This window comes from Varroa destructor, unplaced genomic scaffold (assembly GCF_002443255.2).
Source record: "Varroa destructor unplaced genomic scaffold, Vdes_3.0 BEIS01000005.1, whole genome shotgun sequence".
Lineage (NCBI taxonomy): Eukaryota > Metazoa > Arthropoda > Arachnida > Mesostigmata > Varroidae > Varroa > Varroa destructor.
The window spans coordinates 30164071-30179299 of NW_019211458.1; the positions used below are offsets into that span (position 1 = coordinate 30164071).

The 15229-nt window shown below is 40.2% G+C and overlaps 1 protein-coding gene across 6 annotated transcripts; it reads right to left on the bottom strand.

The window, feature by feature from the left end:
* Positions 1 to 7550: 7550 nt before the first annotated feature.
* Positions 7551 to 13267, bottom strand: LOC147755525 (peroxidase mlt-7-like). Of its 6 annotated transcripts, none has more exons than XM_086990006.1 (5): positions 13083 to 13267; positions 11577 to 11660; positions 11368 to 11487; positions 10371 to 10575; positions 7551 to 10008 (listed from the first exon to the last, which is right to left on the bottom strand). In XM_086990006.1, the coding sequence occupies exons 3-5, from the start codon at positions 11464 to 11466 to the stop codon at positions 8333 to 8335; spliced, it is 1980 nt and encodes a 659-aa protein (XP_086846132.1). In that variant the 5' UTR covers positions 11467 to 11487; positions 11577 to 11660; positions 13083 to 13267; the 3' UTR covers positions 7551 to 8332. The 6 variants fall into 6 exon arrangements, with proteins under 6 accessions (XP_086846132.1, XP_086846131.1, XP_086846134.1 ...); XM_086990005.1 differs by having other exon boundaries at positions 12908 to 13267; XM_086990008.1 differs by lacking the exon at positions 11368 to 11487 and having other exon boundaries at positions 13083 to 13265.
* Positions 13268 to 15229: the final 1962 nt, after the last annotated feature.

Here is a 15229-nt window from a genome sequence, read left to right on the forward strand (position 1 = left end):
GAGAACACCATAATAAACCTAGATTGTAATACATAAAAAGTAATAATAGAAAAATTAACATTTAAACCACAAATTGTTGAAATAGGACTTCACTTTACCTGTCAAGAAAACAAAACAATTGTGTTTAAGATTGTGTTTAAAATGCTGTGAATTTTTTACTGCAGGCCGAGCATATCGTGATAAGCGATCGATTCATTGAGACACCCTATATATTTTCATAGGTTCCGCTCAAAATATGCAAGACGGCGTTTCCGAACAGGTAAAATCAAATGTCATCTGTTCGCATGTTTTGAAATCATGTATCTGCAGGGGTTATAATGTCACATCAAGCACGTTCTTGGTGGTTTTTTATTCTATTTTTGTACAAACTTACGTCGTATTTACGACAATATCACTTTTTGATGAATTTTTATCATTTGTTTTTTTATCATATTGGCCAAATATGGTTACGCTGGCTTGCCTGTAAGAGGGATTTGCGCACCATTTCACACTACTTTGCTCGAGTATCGGTGTCAGTAGGAGCATTTATTACGTAGCTTGGTCTAGCCGAACTGACTGTCTCCCAACTGCGCGGTTTACATAGCTTTTCAACCTTGTACAAGTTTCCAAGGAAAATATAAGAGACATTCTTTTGTGTATCTATTATCATAGAGCCAATACTCACAGGCCACCTTCAGAAGATGTGGGTGTTTAATGTGAATTAGATTAGGTATAATCAAAACTGTATAACACATATTTTTCAGTAACGAAATGTGTTTGCTCCATCTAGACACACAAGAAAGTTTTACTTTCTAAAAAAATTTCTCGTTGTTAAAAAAGAGTTACCGTTTAATCTTTCAGTTTTACAGCCACAAATATTTTTAGAACGACGCTAGGTACATAAGCGTGAGCACTTGCACATTTGGGCATAGAGAGAGGGCTCCATAATTTCTAATTACGGAATATGGAACATAACTAACTTACTAAACACCAGCGATGGTGTGTTGAAAGGGGGCGATTGACACGTAAACTTTGACGACGTATTGAACGGGAATTTTTGGGGCGGGCATTTTTATGTTTTAATTTGAAGATTTATAAAACACCGATATAACATTCAGTATAACGCAGATATTTTCACTGTTTGAAAACAACAAGTCCTGTTCGAGACACAGCTTTAGATGTTTCTAGATCATAAGATTTTTTACAGTTTACATCTATTGATCTCAAATAATGCAACGCAGTCAGAACTCTACAAACAAAAGTCACGAATTAAGGAATCCGGAGGCCGTTCAAAGACCATTTCGGGCATATGAGGACTTGTGATTCGGAAAATAGTTGAAATTGAAGACTGAATCGGAAGAATACATTAGAAACATTTTTTAATATCATATATCACGAAAAAGGCCCTAATCTCCCACCACCAGCGGTGACGAATTGGGGCTTGACAATTTACCGCATAACAACTTTCCATATTGCCGGTGTCACTAGGATTTGTGTACTCCGATTGTGTTCCGGATCTGCTAGTATTCATAGTTAAAACAACCAAAACTACAAATATTTCCTAACCAATCAATCGATAGTTGATAAGAGAATCTTTAGTTAAATTGTAAAACGCCATGAAAAAGCGTGCAACTGAGAAGTCGAACCCGAGCATCGCCTTTTCGTCGTGATTTTCATTCAGACTTGAGGATATTTCCTAACACTTCAAGAATCAGAGCTATCCGATTTAAATAATTTGAGGACGTAGAGGCATGCATCTCTGCTATACCGTTTGCTTGATCCGATGTGGCGTTGCGGCCAAGTTACGTAGCTTGCTTAAACACGCTGTCGTAACGTTTTGATTGCTGCATTAGAAATAAGCACGATCAGCCTTCCTAGGAGTATGGGCAACTAACGCCTTTCGTTTTGGCCTCTACAGAAGGTACATTTTATTAGCAGTTGTTTCTGAGGCATTCCATCGGATGGCCGCTCACTTTTACCACTAAAAGCCATGGTTCGATTTGGAAAATCTTACTACAGGTTAAGTCTTTTACTTTAAATAAAGTACTTTTTTACTTTAAATAATCTTATTTGTCGCGCCGTATGTGTTAATGGCGAAATTTACCTAGTACGCGTTGAGACGCGTCAGAACGTCAGTGTTAGCTGGTTCAATAAAGGCAGTCCCAATGTGTTTCTACCGAAGTTTTAGCGCGTTTCAGCACACAGAACTCGTTTCTATAATGGAGAGTAACTCCAGAGTGTCTCCTAGGAAATGGTATGTCGATTCAAAATTGATCGGCTAGTTAACTTCGTCTATACGAATGGAAGCGTTATGGCCCCGAAGTGTTTGTTTAACAGAGATAATGGCACCAACACTTAGATCTATTTAACCAGAACGTACATATATAGTTGAACATAAGCTACCTAAAGAAACCTTGCATTCTCCTATACATACATCTTTTTTCGCAAATAACTTAAATAAAATTGTACGCTTAACACAAAACAACCAGTAGGATCATGAGTCCCAAGAAAGATACTCGTAGTACTAAAATTAATAGTTTTTTTTTAGAAACAGAGACATATATTTAGATAGATAAAACTAAAAATTTGCGGGCCATATATGATTCGAAACAAAGGGCTTAGACGACAACTTAAAAAGTAAAATAGAATATATAATCATTTTCTGTAGATATGTCATATAAAACAAATTACGTAAGCGTTATGAATAAGAGTTGAACGAGAGAATAAGAGTTGATACAAAATAGTATCCGGATTGGTTACCGCTCCGTGCACGTGTCAGCAGTGGCGAAAACTGCTGTTCTGATTGAATGTAATTTATAAATAAAGTGATTACTTTCTCAAAATATCATGTAAATTAAGATGCATCGCGCAGGGCATCAATCGGAAAAGTGGAGCGAAGTTACAAAAAACTGAGCTATCAAATAGAACAAATTTTAACATTAACGTAAGTTTAGTATCCTGTCCTTCATAGCGCTTGTGAGACGTTTATGGCGTCTGCATATAGACGCTAACTTGACATTAATTTAATTTATTGTTGTGTATCTTAACTACAAAAAGGCTAAAAAAGTGGGACAGCTTTTTTTTTGAAGTTGTTGCAGACTTCAGACAACTAGATAGGATTCGCACCCCAATCGCCTTACTTGCCACTTTTTATGTTTGTGTAGATTCAACGTGGGAGCTAGTGTGGCTATTAGTAACGCCATCTTCTGCAGAACTTAATGTTCAAGTAACACGACTGGTGTAATCGACTGCCTTTTAACAGAGTAAAATCTATCGAAATTAGTCGATTAGAGCGCTTATAGAAACATATCATTATAGTTTACTTTGTACACGCGATATGCTGTATCGTAAACGTATTTTTGGCGTGATTGAAATCCCGTAGCATTAAATACCGATTCAAGTCCTTAAAATCACAAGACGTGGCGTGACACGATAAATTGTCGCATAAAATCACCTGAAAAAGTTCAACTATGCGTTTGTAATAGGTGGCCATGTATTCTGATAGATAAATTGATTTAGCTCGTCTCATCCTCAGTAATACGGCGTGATGATTCGAAGTCTGATTTAATGCCCTTGCTAAAAAGAGCCACATATTCGTTTTTACATAAGGATGAAATAGCCGCGAGGTTCCATTTCGGCCCGACACTGTGCAAGATGACAGAATTTTCATAGTTGTAATGTAACTCATCCTATACGGATATAGCTGCAAGAAAGAATATACATATATATGAATTTCATACGTATGCCCCTTTTTTTATGACGATGACTCTCGGCCATTAGTAAGTACTTGATGACGGTGAACATTCACCAGATACCAATTCTCTGTACTGCACTTTAAGCCCAATTACACCGACCGCGTTGCGATTCACAACGAAAATAATGCGCACATATGATAATTAATATTACCTTATGTGCGCATTACCCCCGACAAAGATGTCGATTTAAAATTTACTTTTTCAAACTGCACCTGTTATACACAACAAGTCATGTCACCGAAATCTGTTACCTATTATCTGTGCCGTTAGACAAACATTACATCAGCTGGCCATCCGCATTTCATGTTGGCAGATTTGCTGTAATGATGCGAATCATATCCCTGAACGAATCTATTACATTAGGCAGGTCCCCAATTCAGTATGTACTATCGGAGGCTTTTTCAAAAACTTGAGCTCTTTAATGCTGTCAGTATAACACAGAAGCAGTATCGTATATCAGACTTACAGGTGTGTTTTGCCTGTTGTCTGAATTCGTCAGTGAAGTATTTCTTAGTTTTAGCCTTTTGTGGAAATCAACATTTACCTATTAAAGGAGCTCCATTTTTCCAGCTTTCATCCAGTGATGGTCCAGCCTGGTAACGGGAAAGCCTTGGCAGTCGATTACGGCCCGGAAATACTGGTCGAACAGTGAATATTGCAGCACCAGCAGGGTTGGGATCTAACGAAGTATCGAGAGTTTACTAAGTAGTTACCTATATTCATTGAACTTTCTGCCTGCTCGACAACATAGGAATATAGAGGAATACTTTTTGAAGTGCTGCGTAGAAGACGCTCGATTACCAAGAAGCAATTCATGATCACTTGCGAGTTGTCGAAAAGCACAGGTAAATTTCCAACGTAATCAGCGATAGTTAACACAATTTCATTTTGGAGATCTGAGAGTGGTACGTTTTCAACACGCATTATAGCTGGTCTTATTCTCTAATTAATTAGCGTGTTACTATGTTTGCGGGCAGCGGTAACAACTGTCGTCGACCCCTACGAAGCCTAAATGGTCATCATGTGATCTAAGGAAAGCAACAAAAATTGGCCGTATCTCGGCGTGAAGGGGGCGGTAGATGACGATGCCTTCACCTGTTCTTTTAATTTTGACTGTTTTAGCGAGCAGGGACATTACTTGAAAATGAAGCTTAGGCTACTTAAAATCCGAAAGAACCAAGTGCATCAGTATCGTCACAACTTCGAATTTGGCTGACATCTAAATTAGGATCTTGTTCGACATGATCCGAGAGTCCAATAGAGTGTGGAGATCATTGGCAATAAGATGCGCTGCAAACTTCCATACATCTGGGCCTATATCTTGTTTTTTCTTTCTTTCAGACTGTTCCACAAGGCATTGAGATTCTCACAAGATGGATCGTCGATTTTAGGTTCGTCTTGGCCATTCCTGGCTTTTTGCTGCGGGGGCAATATGCTGTCACTGCCGACGTTACGTTAGCGATGACTGTGAAGTTTGGCAAAACTTTAAAACCATCACTAAACAGAAGGGTTTCCTAATACAGATTTCTCTAGAAACGCTGCCGATCGCTGGGTCGAGTAGTATAGAATTTGTTTCTTACTAGAATGCGATTACCTGATAGTTGGTGAACAGAGACTGTTGTTATGTTCGATTATTCCTAAAAATCTCCTCAATATAAGTCTATTAGTAACACGAAATGTAGAAGGGCCTTCTAAAGCGGGTTGGAACCATGGGTGGCATGTAAAAGCATACATCAAGTTTGTGAAATCATCACTATGTACTATGCTACAAATGATTATTATTATCGTTATCGCTGCAAGCATATAATATAACAAAACAGTTATAAGAGACTTAAAGCATTCATTCCAGCTTCACTACGCTAAAGTTAATCTAACGTACCATAGACAACTCATGTCCGTAACGTTACACATAGTAAATACGAGCAAAGGTTATCACAAAAAGCGTTAGAACACTCTTCCCAGACAGAAACAAGAGTCACACCCGATCTAGACGCAAAATGCACCTTAATTTTTTTTTCGTACGCGTCTCTATTCGCTTATCAAAAAGCAAATTATGGACCACATAGCACATTTTACCAAGAAAACATATTCAGCTGCACTTTGTGTTGGATTCAATTATTTCTAACCATTGCTATATCATGCAACTTTTTAAGATGTCACAAGTTTCAATCTGGAGGGACTGTGAACTTATAATACGATCAAATATGTCCGTCATACGTGCCTATTCGTTACTCAAATTCAATTATTAAGCATGGAATATCCCCACCTAACTGTCGCCAGCTGCACTGTTTCCTAGTTCTGACTCGGCTCTCTTTTCTGTTTTTTTATATATGTTTTCGTAATTGCTTAGCCACGAGCGGAATGTTATAAGTTTCATGTTGCTCCAACTTCTCCAAGTGCCCTAAAAGGTTTGCCCTCTGTATCAATTCTTCAAGCATTTCTACGGCAGTCGTTCCTGCGATAACGCGCAGAACACTACTCAGCGCCATCACTGCACTTAGCACAAGTGGGCTGTTCGAATGTCTCGGAGCGATATTAACGAGCATCGGAATAAGGCTTGTCTCAATTAGCGTCTCTATTCGAGCCTAATCGCCGATGACGCGCGTTTCCTGATTTTTTTTGCCTGATTTTGAAAACCTGATGGTTTACAAGGTGTGGCAATAAGCCTTCGTCTATTGTCTTTTGACTGCTGCATTGCTTGATTCGTACGGGGGCGTTCTGATTTTTAAACATGATTGATTACGGCTCGTGCCTGATGCGCGCCTGTGGCTACTGACGTGGTAAGTGCAGGCATGAAAATCTCTTTGACGCCCGCACAGTGGAAAATGCCTGCTCCCACCATTTGTTTAAGATATAACCAGCTTTCTTTCGCAACGACGTTTGTTACTAGCCAACAGAGCGTTCGAGGCAATCGACTGGGATTCGTGTGCCAAAAGCCTGTTAAGCGCCGGCAGGTAGGTACGTTGTTACGCAGCAGGCATGACTAAACAGATGCTTTAGACATAGAAATACACTAGCCGAGAATAGTGAGTCAGCATAACGATTTACGAGACAAATTAACTCACGTATAAGGTCCTGTTCAACGAGAAAGTTGCAGATCTTAGTTCCTTCGACAGCAACGTGAAGCTGATTCGCACTAGACATGCCCCCACTTCTATCGTGGAGTCCCGCTGAACCTCACTACCATTAGAGATGTCACCCAACAACAAAGTGGCTTCTATCTGCAGATCCGGACGTCGGTCCACGCGAGGACATTCTATTAATTATGGCACCGCTTTGATAGCATCCTTTCGATTGTTGCGATGCAAATGCGATTTGTTCACGTTGCCTAAGACGAGATTCAAAGCCATGTTCTCTTTGAGTATAACAGCTAACTAATCGGCAAAATTTCAGCCGTATGAGCCTCTTCCTTGTTAAGCCACCTTCATCGTTGGTTGATGACCTTCGCATTGACGATGTTTATGAACCTACCCCTTTTCCTTGCTGTGCGCGATCTACCAATTAAATGCAAAAAACATGTCAAGCAGCGTCCTGACCTAAAAAGCTTCACCTTGAAATTCTCAGCTCTAGCGAAACTTCGTTATAACTACCTTTCCAATATGAGCACATACATTATAATGTTTACCGTTGAAAGCTAACGATCCGCCCCGTCGCAACGCTCAGTTGAACCTGAATGTATCTTCGGTTTAGTGGACGCCATTCATCACACAAATGACGCGGATGATGTAAGGGGCCGTGTCGATCGGCGTATCAACTGATGTAGTTACGGTACACAATAGTCTACATATGAAAATAAAGCACTTGTCCGCCACCCTGTCGTGTTCGATAAAAACAAACAAAACTTTATTCTCATTAGTGACTTACAAGCCGATCAAGATGACAAGAAAACTGAAAATTCACCTTAAATGGTAACTAACTTCGCCGAAAGAGACGCGCAAATCACTCCGTGGAAATTTGGGAAGTGGGTATTGCTTTCAAGAGGCCTCCTATAAACATTTATGTTATTTTCGTGTGCTCGCCCGTCGTTCCGAGCTACAAATAAATGCTAAGCGTAGGTGGACGTGCTAAAGAAGCTAGGCGCTGGTGCTACCTGATAGGACTCAACGGTTTTAAAATTGCAAGTAATTTTATCATATATGCTGCCACACATGATGATATCCAGATACAATCAGATCTAGCTTCTGACCCTACAGCAAGGTAGGCAAATCAGTGTTGTTTAAGCCGTTCCAGCGGATCCTGGCAGCAATCGTTGAAGCGATGCGCTCCTTTATGTAAGCAAGATTATTTCGTTCATGCCATCGGTGCCTATAGCAGGTATAACACTGCGAGAGAATAGTAATCCAATATACGAAACATAGAGAAACTGCATTGATTTTACTACTGAGTCTACCTAGCGACCAGTGCTGTACTGTACGAGAGTTTTAATAGAAAATAGACCCTAAATCAGGGCAATCAATGGCAAAAATAAACTGTCATTGCCACCAGAAACCACATGATTACTAACAAATTAACAATAAAATATAACTTAAAATAAAAAAAAAAACAGTGATACCAGTCAGTGTTCGGACGCTAGCGGCCGCAAAGGAGACAACGGAATTCTATTCCTGCAGCTCCTTCCACGGGTCGATATTAAAGACTTTTAATTGATCACAATCTACCATTTTCGGCTCAGCATCGTACACGAATGGATTGAGCGGAACCTTAGTTATGTTTAAAGCTTCACAGAGAATCTTCGCAGGTGTAGTGTTCAAAATAACGGCTAACTGCTCTTTGGTGAACATCCCAACGTGACTAAAATGGAATCTATCTCCGTAAACATGCCCTTTGTGTTGAATAGCTCGTATATGCTGAAATGTTAATGGCAGGACTTTTCCTTTGTAGGGACGATCAAAGTGACCTCCAATAAACATATCAATATCATCTACCCTAGGGTAGAGTTTACGCAAAACGTTAAGCTCGTGCTCTCCGTAAATGTTTAGTCCGGCGATATCGGCGTAAGATTGAATTGTAGCATTATATGTCCATTCCAGAACTGTTTTATAATTAGGAAGACCAACATCTCGGCCACGTTGCACATTAAGTAGGATCATACTTTGGCCGACCCTCATATCGATTTTTTTAAGGACCTCTTGCGCCATGGCCGACTGGAATCTATAAGCTGAATGAGCAGGTGTCCCCCATTGTCCTTGAATCGTTTCGGTGATGAAGTCGAACTCTAGATCGAAGTAGTTACTCGAATCGAGCCACACCCATTTCCAATTGCCAATTACGTCCGCAACAAGTCTATGGGCCCGCTCCTCAGCGTGCGCCGACTCGGTGTAAGCTACTGCTAGAATGTTCGGATCGTACTGGGTTCCCTGACGTAGCTGGTCGAAATGGATTCCGTACGCCCTAAGAATATCGTCGTCTATCAAGATATTGTTAACGTTGTTCGATATAAGACACTGAAAGCGTGCAATAGTAATTTTCCTAGCTTCTTCGAACACTTTGTCGTCCGTCCAATTACGATTGATGATGCGTAGCGAGTCAGCAATGCTGTTGTGTAGATTCTCCCAGATTACGTGATGAGATGAAATTCCCTGCTGTTGATTGATGCGTTTATCGCCGTCGAAACAAAAATGAGAATAACACGCCGGTGGGTGAATTGCAAGGCTAGGAACTCGACCTGAGCGGCTGGTCGGCGTTGAGGCCAACCTCCAAGGCGCGACTGGGTCACGGTCAGCGCCGTCGTTGTAGAGATGAGAAAGGTCAAGATATGCTGTTTGCATGTTCATACTCTGTCGAGTTTCGCTATCGGAGCATGGACACCGAGCAGCTCTGATGAATGACATGCACCTGGCACTCACATTAGCATAGCCTATTATCTCACTCGTATCAATGGCCATTGAACACTGCGGTTGATGCCTATTGCATGAAGAACAACAGTCTTTACCCGCATCATCAAGTGCACTTATAGCGGTTGCAAACATATCGTGGATCATGAACTGAAAGAACATTACACCAAACATGCTTGGGAAACCGTCGGGTATCGCACCAGAAGCTGCTTGTGACTGCACCACATTGAAGATCTTTGCGATGTCGGGTCGCGCGGGCGGCTGCGAAACGCCATCTATGTAGGACGCAGGAAAGAGCCTATGATGACACTGGTTTCTAGCGCCGGTCATAGGCATTAGAAGGTTGTTGCAGGTTCCATCATAGGTTCGGTATTCGAGAGATTTGCCGGTGCACGGCTGCCGTAAGGAACATTGTGGAGGAGTGAATTTGTTCGTCGATCCTGAAAATGTACAGGGAGCTTTATCCTGCTACATAAAACGAAACAAAGCTAACAATAATTAAAACATTTATAAGTGATTTTGGCGCAACCTACTTCTCATAAGTTTTTGTTATGGTTATTATTACGCGTGAAATTCGAAAAAATTAGCATAATGGTAAGTGTAGCGAACTGTCATGTTGTAGTCCGCTTATTGGTTATATGTGAGTATGCGCAGTGACATTTTTATACGAAATCATTGAAATAAACCGCCCTATATAATTTTTTCTAGCGCATTAGTCCAAGGACAACCTAGGACAGCACCATAATATTAATAGAGGATTCGTATAGGACTATTTATTAGTATATGGTATAGGAAACCTTACCATACGTTTCTAGTCGTCTAGAACCAGTGTCATTATAGACAGGACTAGTGTCAAAAAATGCTTTTGCAGCGGGTCCCATTACCGGGTCGACGGCAGCAAACGGACACCCATATCCTTCCGTCATTGGTATAACATCTATCGCTAAACCGACAAAAAGCGCACGGAGCGATGATAGAACGGCATCGTGAACCATCGTCAATTCGTGCTAAAATTACAAAATAAAAACGCATGTTTATTGGTAGCTTCGTGGTTTTTCGTCCACTCTCTATACAAAGTCGGTGCTATGCTGAACAGAGCCAAGTAATTGTTTCAACCTTCCATTGTTCTTTTTCTTCGCTTCAGGAATGACATTACTCTGCTTTACATAGGTACATTTTCATAAAGACATCAGCAACTATTTGAGGACAAACCCTGTATTATAAAGTTGGCATTTAGTATTTGAGCTATTGCTGACGTGGCAGCCCGTAGTAACTGAATCCAACATTTGCATTTTGTGCTGATCTGCTGTAGCCGGCATGTTTCATTCCGCCGACTGGATATGACTGGTTTCGGCGCTGACCAGCCAAATGTAACGTTTAAGTAAAATTGATTTCTCTGAGTGTTTTTCGGTTAGTTTACGTATTTGCGTACGTGAAGTATCAGAATAGCAACAAATATCGCCGGGTGGCAAAACACTTTGTCAAAACAAATGTACACAACGCGAAACTGTTTTGCAATAGGCAGTCACCGCAGTTGCTATAGTTGCATAAAAACGCGATCGAAAAAGGAGCTCTACGACGCAGGCAGCGCAGACCAATAGACTGTGGATTTGGTGTATCAAAAATTACGCTTCGCCATCGACCCGGAGTCTGGGTTTAAGGACAGTACATATGCCATAAGACCTTGACTGGAGGGTCGAATGAAACGAGCTTCTCTTGAAATCGGGCCGTCGTGAACTAGCTAAGCCTGCTTCTCAGGCGAATTTCATTTGAAAATTCTTCTAAATGATTCCCATCACCTTTTGGCATGTTGGAGGGTGATTTTCCGAAAGATCAAACATCCAACCAAAGTTACGATGTAGTTGATGATTTCTAGCAAAGGCACTGGGATAATACATGTTGCGGAATACTCGAGCATGCTGAAATCATCGAAAGCAAGGTGCTGCCTTAGGTACGAAAACGATTTCCTGATGGTGACTGTATATTAATGTACAGTAGGAGGCCTTACCACAGAGCTCGGCGGGTCTGTAGGCTACTCGCTGCCAATGACGTCCAGATGCTGCTGTGGCCTACCAATTCGACAGATTTCAACCTGGAAATATCAGAAAATTGTGAAGTAACAAATGTTCCAGATTACCGTAAAAAAATCACTTACGTGTGACAACAGAGTTGACCTTTAGTTGAGGCCGAAAAAAATTGCGTCAGAAAGAAGAATGACAATGCTTACTATTACACAAGGCGGTGCCATATAATAGCGACGTCTTTTAGCCTGTTGCCAATTTTGTTATCGACATGTAGAGTACCACTGTGAGATAGAGTATCGTTGCTCTCGTAAATCAATAATTGTTCGAATATGCCGCTCTGTCGCTACAATCAGTGTTGAAAGTTGAAGTTATTTAATTGAGTTTATTTCAGCGTAAACTCTGCCCACAATTTAATAGTAATAAGATCCAAAATTGAGTATCGCATGATTCATGCAATGGCACAGGTTAGTCGTTGTACGTCAATACGACGTTATTTTTGCTATAAAATGTACGAAGTACAAGCTTCTCGCAATAGGTCGGCATTAAACGAGCACTGATAGCAGGTGAACTCCATGTTCTGCCTCAAAAGCTAGTCCGCCTACGCATTTCGTAATTATAGATGTGGCTCTTCACGTTTATGGGTATCAGTATCAAGCGATGATTTTCCATCTATCGTTGTATAGGGCACAGAAAAGCTGTCTCTAATTAACAGATTCGATGGTTACTCTACAAAGTGTTGTCACAGTAGGAGCCCAAATATGCTCTTGTCGTCCGGGTGTCGTAAATCTGTATGAATTATTTTGAAGCAGTTCAATATGGCACGGCAAATTTGCAATGCCGCCACTCAAATGCAGTGGTCATATCTGCAATATCGTGTCTATACGGTACTGCGTGTAACTCAGTGTTGTTGTACAGGGCAGGGATCAACCGTCCTCAAACAGATTATAGAGTTACAACCATGTGAGCTCCTATGGGCCATAGCCAAAAGCTGCGTTTTCGAAAAAGAACTTGGATAATGTACTCCCAAATAAGTTCATTTTGCCACCTTTATCACATGTGTATGATAGGTTACCGAAATAGCGATGCTTACGATAATAAGGAAATCATTGTTTTGGATGTATTGATATTCAAGGTTCTCAAATTCTCGGAAAATCGTATAACAGTATGGTTGATATAACAGCTTACGTAATAAATGATTCCAAGTGGAATATAAGTACTAGTATAATTATCTTCTGGCTCGGTGATTCTGGGTTTGGCATATTTAGATAATGGAAATTATAATTCGATTTGAAATTAACTCATTAATTAGTCTTACTGTTACAATGACCAGCTGCTTCTAAGACCACGGTGCCTATATAAACAACTATCTGTCCGTCGTTGAGTGCCGCAAGGCTTGCCTAATACAATAACAAATAACATAGGACAAATCACTCGAAAAAGGTACCGCTACAATAGCAAATCCTTTAAGTCAAACACGCTCTAGTACTCACAAAATTCAGCACGACTCTAGGCAAGCCTTGCCTCAAACTGCCGGTACATTCAATCACAATGCCTTTATTAAGGCGGATCGCAGTCAAAGCAAAACAATGACTGCGTCAATGCACATAGGCCATAGTAATTCAGTCATGCGAACAGCAAAGAAAAATATTATATATATATATGTATCTAGACTGTGTATGTGTATAATTAAGCAACATATATTCAAGATGTTTTACTTATGTTGATGATAAGTAATAGCATTTCGCACTGATTGAGATATCCGTTGGTAGCGTCTGTCATCAGTTGAATAATATGATACGTTTGATTTTGATTGATGTCCCTCTCTGGTCCTGTAATGTTCTAGCCAATCTGTCGATGGTTAAAATGACCGAGATCGTATCACTTCAAGCGATATTCATTTCAGTAACGTAATTCAGCTGCAAAGTGCTATATAAAATAAATTGTAGATCATCAGTCATGGCGAGCAGAAGTCTGAGTTTCTGCATAAAAAACACATTACCGACTTCAATAATACCATTTTTATTTAGAAGATAAACGCTGAGCCGACTCAAGCAATGATGGAAGCAACAGAGCTTGCAAAGGAGCTGTTTGGATAAGATGAGCAGTTTGTGGTTATTTAATACTGGAGCATTTGCTCAGCTTCGTTATAAATATGTGGTGATTTTTTGCTATTGTTCTATTACAGACAAAATAGTACAGCATGAACTTCTGCTTCAAGGATAGATAATCGTACTTGACAAATAAATAAATCTTCAATTAGTAAGCAAACGGGTTTACAGTTGAAGGCTGATTGAACTTGCTTCTTTTGTATTAGCGAAGATATCTGTAAATCTACGTTGTGTAAACTCACTTTTGGCTCGCCCTGTATCATACGATGGCTGGACAGGAAGACCCCTTCTAACTTTGAAAACATCGTCTATTCATTAATTAAATTCTCGTGTGTTGAAGCTATTCACTGCATGGTAATGTCAAATAGATGATGTCAAAGAACTCTGAAACAGGATATAGCAAGTCGTCTATTTAGGAACTGAAAGTTGAAAAGGAGAAATTATGCACAGATGCTAAAAAAATACTTAGCAATTTGTCACGGGGTAGTCGTTTTTTTTCTATTGAAAAATTATCACCTATGTGACGTATGTGGCGTATTTAGTCGTAAAGATCTTCTACGCTAGATAGCCTTAAAAACTGGTAAATATTCAATATACTGAAGCAGAGTTTGATGCCTATCTCAGCTGCGGCCTGTCTGTACCTCAGTGAATCCATGTAGATGTATTTCGTATACGCATCCGTAATAGTAATCGATTACATATGTAATTATATCAAAGATGACATCAGTTATCATTGTCACAAAGCTGCATTTTCGATCGCAACTTAGAAGCAAGTTACGTCCCAAGAAGCCATATACTAGACGACCACACTGGGCGCTATATGAATCCCGATGAAGTGGGACTGACCATTCCATTTCAAGCATACACGAGATCGGATATCGTGTCTACTGGTTGTGCAGAGAAGCTGATAGAACGAAATAGCCCTCGGTTACAAGTTAGCTCTACGGTAAACGGATCTATGTGTAGGTATGGTAAGTTAAACTAAGAAATATTACTTTGGCATACGTTGTAGCATATGGCGTCACTTAAACAGAATGTCGCATGTGCTCGCTTTTGAGAGAAATCTTGCCGATTTCATTAGCGTAAGGCACTGTTCCATCAAAACAATATTACCGATATATAAACCACACTGCGGATAGCCACAATAATGTATCCTCATTTACCATAGCTAATTATCTAATCCTGAATCGTGCTTAATCAGGGTCATTATGTAGGCTTTAGCTTGGTCAATTTGGCCTTACACAGAACGATACGTATATCGCTACTCATTTCCCTTACACTTCTCAAACACAGCCAAGTAGTGGCCCTAGGGTTGATGAACCGTAATCCTTAACCTGCTTAATGCCTATGGTAGAGGTTTATGAACAGTCGCCCTTTTTTCTAGGAAGAAAGGCATGTTCTTTTCAAAAATGACTGATCTCAACGCACGAAATCACTAGCGTCCATGTATATTTATTGGCCTATGTGACATCACATGGCGGAGCATCATAAGCCAAATACATAAATACGTATTACGAAAATTAATTATA

Excerpts from the sequence above, each read along its gene's own strand:
- LOC147755525 (XM_086990006.1), bottom strand. The coding sequence starts at position 11,466 with ATGTATTATCCCAGTGCCTTTGCTAGAAATCATCAACTACATCGTAAC. Across the intron at positions 10,576-11,367 it reads ACCCTCCAACATGCCAAAAG|CACGAATTGACGATGGTTCA; the intron begins GTGATGGGAATC and ends TTGTAATTTTAG. Across the intron at positions 10,009-10,370 it reads TAGACGACTAGAAACGTATG|GATCGACGAACAAATTCACT; the intron begins GTAAGGTTTCCT and ends GTACATTTTCAG.